The sequence below is a fragment of the Bemisia tabaci genome, chromosome 6 (genome assembly GCF_918797505.1).
Source record: "Bemisia tabaci chromosome 6, PGI_BMITA_v3".
Lineage (NCBI taxonomy): Eukaryota > Metazoa > Arthropoda > Insecta > Hemiptera > Aleyrodidae > Bemisia > Bemisia tabaci.
Window position 1 is genome coordinate 42,142,457 of NC_092798.1, and position 7,481 is coordinate 42,149,937.

The following is a 7,481-nucleotide window of genomic DNA, read 5'->3' on the forward strand; positions in this document are numbered from 1 at the left end:
GCTTTCAGATGAAAATTCTGAGCAATTTAAACCTTTGTTTGATCGATTGTCAGGGTTCCAGGATAAATTCGATCTAATTCAAGCAGAAATAATAGGTCTCAATTATGATTTACCTATTAATTCCAAAATAGACATCGAACAGGCGCAGGTAGAATTTGACGAGACAATACTTGCAGCCGAAGTCCGTTTTCTTTCGCTCACTCCTAAAACATCGAAAATTGAGGTATCCGATAATCATAGTACTCATGTTAAAAGTCATTCATCCTCAAATGTTAGACTTCCAAAACTTGAATTACCTCAATTCACTGGAAAATTAGAGGATTGGAGAAGTTTTTATAATTTATTCATGGTCTCTGTCCATAATGTAAATGAGTTAGCGAAAGTTAAAAAGTTCCAGTACCTTCTCACGTCATTGAAGGGCGAGGCACTGGACTTGGTAAAAGGGTTAGACATCACCGACTCAAATTATGATGTGGCTTGGGAAATATTATGTCAGCGCTTTCAATGTGAAAGAAGGCATATTTTTTATCACTTCAACGGGTTGCTTGACTTGCCAGAAGTGAAGGATGTCCAGCAAATTCCTGCACTTCTGACAAAATACAGGGAGCACACCCAGGCATTGGAGGGCCTCGATCACAAACTGTCCGAGTACTCTTCAATGCTCACTGCAGTCATGGTACAAAAGTTAAATAATTACTTTCGAAAACGGTTTGATGATTTTCGAGGCACGGAAACGAAATATCCCACTATCGATAGCCTAGTGGATTTCCTCGAAAAAGAGTGCCTTCAATTAGATGGTTCGGCAGCCAAGTCAACCAAGCCGAAACACAATCAACCACCATCAAAGCAGACACTCACGGCCTCAGTTAAGCCGAAACAGAATTCGTCTCAACAAAAATGTCCATGTTGCACTCAAGACCATCCCATTTATTTTTGCGAGTCATTTTTAGCTAAATCAATCCCTGAACGCCGATCATTTGTCAAAGAGAAAAACCTGTGTTTCAACTGCATGAAATTCAATCACTCCAGTTCGGTTTGTAAGAACCAATACACCTGCAAAACATGTCATAAAAGGCATAATTCACTTCTACACTTAGAAGACACGTCAAATCAAGATTCATCAAAACCTCCCAAGACAGCTATGGTTTCCAACTCAAAACCAAAGGAATACGCATGCATTCTAGGAACTGCTCTAGTTCTAGTCAAAGATTCATTTGGTGGTTATCAACCTGTCAGAGGACTCATCGACAGTGCTGCCATGTCTACATTTATAACTAAGCGCTGTGCACACAAATTGGGTCTAAAAATCCACAAGGAAGCGCCTCCAATTTCAGGGTTAGGCAATCAAGCAGTCAATGATATTCATGGTACTGTAGAATGTGAGATCAAGTCTCGCATTGAATCGCAGCCAGTGTTCACATCAACAGCAACAATAATGACAAAAATCACCACCGATCTGCCAAATATAAGTCTTCCCAACACAATGAGCAAACCTCTCAGGACATTGTTTTTGGCGGATCCAGAGTGGATGAAACCAGGCCCAGTAGATCTACTCATTGGAGCCGACCTGTATCCTCACATTTATGATGGCAGAAAAATCATTCTCGATGAAAATTGGCCAATAGCGCTAAGCAGCATTTATGGATGGGTTATGACGGGCAAATTTAGCGCCTCGCATGACGCAACACGCATAGCAGCAGTGACAACCTCAGAATCAGCACCAATCACTGCTTTGCTGTCCATCAATTCAGAACCAATTGAAACTTGCCTTCGACGACATTGGGAGATAGAGGAACCCCCGTCAAGGCCAGTCAAAAGTCCAAATGACCTCTTAGCTGAGGAACTTTTCGTGGAAAAACACGCACGAGATGAAATAATCGAATGCGCCGGTGAATGCAACATGGAGCTGAAAAAGTGGTCGAGCAATGACCCAGAAATATTGGAGGACTTGCCGGAGTCCAATCTCAAAACTCCAGTAGAATTTTCAGATGCAGACAGTTCCGAATCGCTCCTCGGATTACAATGGCAGCCAAGCAGCGATATATTCTCATTCAAGGTTGAGAAAATCACATCGGTGTACACAAAAAGAGGTATCGCCTCAGTTGTCGCCCAAATCTTTGATCCACTTGGCCTGATATCACCAATTATGCTAAAAGGCAAGCAATTTCTTCAACAACTGTGGTTATTAGGCATAGATTGGGACGAGGCGGTGCCTCTTGAGCTTCAAGCACAGTGGAAAAAGTACACCGAAGAACTCATCAAAATTTCCGAGATCCGTATTCCGCGTCATCTGTCTCTGATTAATGGAGTAAAATTTGATCTTGTCGGTTTTAGCGACGCCAGTAAATTAGGATACAGCGGCAATGTGTATCTGAGGGTCGAAAGCAGCTCCGGTGAGGTCAAAACCAGCCTTTTAATGGCGAAAACTAAGGTGGCACCGCTCAAACCGATGAGCATCCCCAGGCTGGAGTTGCAGGGGGCGGCGCTATTAACAGAGCTACTAGATGCTGCTCACTACATATGTTCAATGGCTCATCCAAGCAGGAAGGTATTCGCCTATTCAGACTCCACAGTCGTCTTATCATGGCTCCAAACTCCTCCCTACCGGCTCAAAGTATTCGTCGCTAATCGAGTTACTCGAATTTTAGAAGTATTAACACCTCAACATTGGGGGCATGTCAAGTCTGAAGATAATACGAGCGATCTGGCCAGCCGAGGCTGCATGCCAGACAGATTGGCCGACAACAGTTTATGGTGGCATGGACCAAAATGGTTGCAAGAGCCAGAAGAAAAATGGCCGAAGTTGAGTCCATTTGACCCAGAAAGCAAAGCAGAAATCATCGACAAACTACCGGACATCGTCACGCTGGTACAAAATAAACAAGAATCATGGGAGGAAACTTTCTTAAAATCATTTTCAGGATTTGTTCCTCTGCTCAGAACCACCGTTTGGATGTTGAGATTTATCCATAATACCCGGCATCCTACCCAGAAAAGAACTGGACAGATTTCCAGTGCGGAGCTACAAGAAGCCCGGCACTGGTGGATAAAAATTATTCAAGGCAAAGAATTTAAAGCAGAGATCAGAACACTGAGCGAGAAAAAAGAGAGCCCAGCCTCTTTATGCAAACTTCGTCCTTTTTTAGATGAACAGGGATTATTGCGAGTCGGTGGTAGACTCAGGCACTCAGACATGAGCTACGACTTCAAATTTCCCATTTTATTGCCTAAAAATCATCATATCACTCGGCTAGTAATCGACTATTATCATGATATGACACTTCACGGCGGTCCCAGCTCAACTCTCGCAGCAAGCAATCAGCGATTTTGGATAATTAATGGGCGTGCTGTAGTCAGATCTAAACTTCAAAAGTGCATCCAGTGCTTTAAAGTCAGACCAAAATTCACGCAGCCACTTATGGGCGATTTACCAGAATGGAGGGTTCAGGCAGCATATCCGTTTCTCAATACAGCGTGTGACTACGGCGGACCATTCCAAGTCAAAGAAAACAAGCTCAGAAATGCAAGGCAAACGAAGGGGTATCTAGCCCTATTTATTTGTATGGCGACTAAAGCAGTACACCTGGAATTTGTAAGCGAATTAACTACGAAGGCCTTTGAAGGGGCATTAGCTCGATTTGTCTCTCGCAGAGGATTATGCAAAAATATGTTCTCTGATAACGGTACCAACTTCGTAGGAATGAATAACTCTTTAAAAGAGCTATATGCATTCTTAAAAACTAATGAAACAAGCATTGCTGAAAATCTAAGCAAAAAAGAAATCAATTGGCATTTTCAGCCCGCTTCCGCGCCAAATTTTGGTGGACTACATGAAGCAGGGATAAAATCCGCAAAACATCATCTCAAAAGAATCATGGGTACTCAAATTTTCACCTTCGAGGAAATGACTACACTCGTGACTCGAGTGGAGGCAATAATGAACTCTAGGCCGCTCTGCCCGCTATCAACAGATCCCTCAGATATGGACGCCTTGACCCCAGGTCATTTTCTTGTTGGTCGCCCACTCAACGCCTTACCCGAAGAAAATCTAACAGAAACCCCTTCTAATCGTGTGGATAGATGGGGCTTGATAAACAAAGCCAGTCAACATTTTTGGCAAACATGGCAAAATGAGTACATCAACTGTTTGAGGCAGCGATCAAAATGGACTCAAGAAACTGATCCAATAAAAATTGATGATCTCGTAATTATTCAAGACAATAATTTACCTCCTCAGCAATGGAGGTTAGGACGAATCACCAAGTGCTTTCCGGGCCCTGATGACGTCACACGCGTCGTCGATGTCAAGACCACCACGGGGACTTTACGACGCCCGGTTTCCAAGCTTTGCCGCCTCCCCATAAGTTCAGACAAGGACCAAATATGAGCTTCTAAACTAGCAAATTTTTTGAAACACTTCTCTGTTGAACGTGCGCTCGTTCAACGGGGGGAGTATGTCCGATTTCCCCTTTATAAAAAATAATAATAATTATAATAAATTCTTGAAATCAATTTCTCAGCATTATCGACTCGTATCAGACCAATTCACAAAATTAAAACGCGTAAAATGATGTAAAATTGCGATGTTCCCAAACGGTCTCCATTTCAAGCATTACGATTAATGTAGCTTAACCTTGGTGATCGGGCGAACAACTCTGCACTAGACGTCAACTTTCAACCGCGCAGTAATGAGATCCTTTGTTCAGCAGCACGCAAGCGCCGCCGCCAATGACGAGTCAGCGCGCAATCGCAGTACCTGCCGCAGCCAATCACAAGTCACCGCGGCGCATGAGATTTGAACTTCGCCACAACAGAGCCCGCGCAATACAAATTCAGCGGTCAGTGGCAGCTTTCCCGCCCAATTCACTCTTGCTTCGCCAACCGACCAATCACAAGCAAGTTGGTTTCCCGCATTCGCACACAAAGGAAATCTGCATATAAATATACCCGCAAATCGCTAATTAATTCACTCTGAATGCAGCAGTCGACCAAGAAGCACCTCACTCTCAAGCTCTCAATAAGGATCAAGTCAAATCAAGCCAAGCAAGCAGCTGAAGAAACATCCTAAGGAGCTCAGCAAGAAATTGGCGTTTTTTGGATCAAGACCGAAGTTCAGTTTCCCGTTATATTGGCACCAAGGTCAAGCATTAGCGGTCATCATCACACAGAACGAAGCAAATTCATCATTTCAAGCAGTCAAAATTATTCACATTCAAGTCATCTCTATTTCGGACTCATACAGTTTGTATACCACCTCCAATTTGGAGAAGCCAATTCTTCGGAATCTGGAATTAATAATAAGTGCGATAGCACACAGCTCTCAATATTCAAACCCTTCTGGTTTTCCTGCTCACTGCAGAAGCCGGTGTATATACGCCTGGTAACCCTTCAGGTTTCCTATCCAAGGATAGTAGCCGATTCACTCTGAGTCCGGTAAAAATAAAAACTCCAAGCAGGATCTCTTCCAGATCATTAAATCAATTTTGCAGTCACCTCAAATCTTTCTCTTCTCACTCTAATTTTCCGAGCCAAGGCAAATTGGGGGGTCGCTGCGGCTCTTCACTTGTCTCGCTTCAGTACCTCATATCCTATTCCATCTTTTCTTTCTTTCCTATCATTTCTTCAATTGGTCCCTCGGTACAATTCACTTTCAACCTTTAGGTCTGTTGTTGTTATTTCACCATTTTTTAGCCGTCACTCTTCAATTCCTGTGGATGACGTGATAAGCCAAGTTGTGTTAAGAATAATACATACCGTGGTTTCATCCACTAATAAATGTTGATTTGGACAAGAGGAGAAAGAATAGAAGGAAGATGAGGGTTTCGAAATACATTTAATATTTCTGTAGTACATTCTCTTTTTTCTACTTATCGTAGTATTGACGGTAAAATTACTGGTACCACGTTTAAGCAAGATCAAAGATCCCGATACCGCTATTCAAACTCCTGAGAGCGCATATTGCCTACCCTCTCAAATGAAGGAACATTGAATGCGAAAAGCTGCACCACTGGTAAAATTTCTCCGGGCAAATCATGGCATCTCATTTTCCGTCCAATCGAAGTCAGGCATGACGCCCGAGGAAAACCCTAATTGGACGAGCAGTTTCAGCATTAATCGGAATACTATTGTATGTTATGCAGGGTATAGACCAATCATTTATGGATGTTTCTACACGAAATCAATCTTTCAAGCCTTGAAATAAATCCTAGGGTGCTGCTTCCGATTTTCAACTGATTTCGATAAATCGATTTGAATGCTAAATCAAAACAGTAGTTTTGACCATATTTTCAGGTTTTAGGAGGCAATTTTTGGTACGAACGTTTGGTTGAATTTTTTGCAAAAAAAAGAACGATAGCCCCAGCGCATGAGTCTAAAAAATCATTCTAAACCCAAAAATCAGCAAAATTCCGAGAAATGAGAGCAGAGTATTGTTTGGAAAAACTTTGCATTCGATTCAGCTATCGATTTCTGTATCGAACGCGAGGTTTTTTTCCAAACACTGTTCTGCTTTCATTTCTCGGAATTTTGCCGATTTTTAGGTTTAGAATGATCTTTTAGGCTCGTGCGCAAGGACTATCGTCCTTCTTTTTGCTCAAAATTCAAAATCCGCCGAGATTATTGACCTAATCAACGCGATATATCGCATGCCAGTTCGATCACGTTACTTGAGCTTGACGAATCACCTTAAGTTCTATGGGTGAGCAGTGTTTCGTCAGGGTAAAAGTTACGGATATACCCTTCGCTCGAGCGCTGAAAAAAACCTCGATTCCACCATTTGACATCGTTGGATAAAACGAACGAGGGGGAGGGCAACGGGCGGTGCGCGGGGGGGAGGAAACGGAGGGGAGGCGGGGGGGGGGGGGCCCGGGGCGGGCGGGGCGGTGGCGGCGGTAGCGGCAGTGTCAACCAGTTGCACTCATGAATGCCGACCCATGAATATTAATGAGCAGCCCATTTTAGGTCAACAAACTTAAGCCAAAACAACAACTTTTGTAAGCTCCCCGACGGAACGGTCAGTTACGGCGGGCTCGACGTCACTGCGGTTCGGCTTGCGGGGGCTCCCGGGGGATTTGGGGGGGGGGGGCGATGTTTATTAATTAAACAAACCTGGCGGTCGCCTGCGAAGGCGGTGACGGGTGCGTAGGGTTGCAACCTTCGTCCCCATCGCGTCCCCCCGGAATCCCTGAAATTGTTGATTTTTACCTGTTTGAACGGGGACTCGGCACGGCAAACTCCTTAAAAATGATCGGAAAACTCGAGCTAGGCGATCAAAAAACTTTACGATCGGATTAATACTTGGACGTGCTAAGGGACACGCCGTAGGAACATTCGGACGTTGTATTCCCTCGATGAATTATATTTACTGACGGAAAAAATGATCAATTATTTTCATAAGCATTTTTAGATTCCTTAGGCTAGATTGAGAATAAAATTTTCCGAAAGACTCGAAGAAAAATATTCACAAGTAACCCAGAAAATTC

General features: G+C 43.4%; 1 protein-coding gene across 1 annotated transcript; it reads left to right on the forward strand.

Moving 5' to 3' along the window:
• The first annotated feature begins 346 nt into the window (after positions 1-346).
• LOC140224897 (uncharacterized) lies at positions 347-4,387 on the forward strand. The gene has a single exon (XM_072301933.1). The coding sequence runs from the start codon at positions 347-349 to the stop codon at positions 4,385-4,387; it is 4,041 nt and encodes a 1,346-aa protein (XP_072158034.1).
• Positions 4,388-7,481: the final 3,094 nt, after the last annotated feature.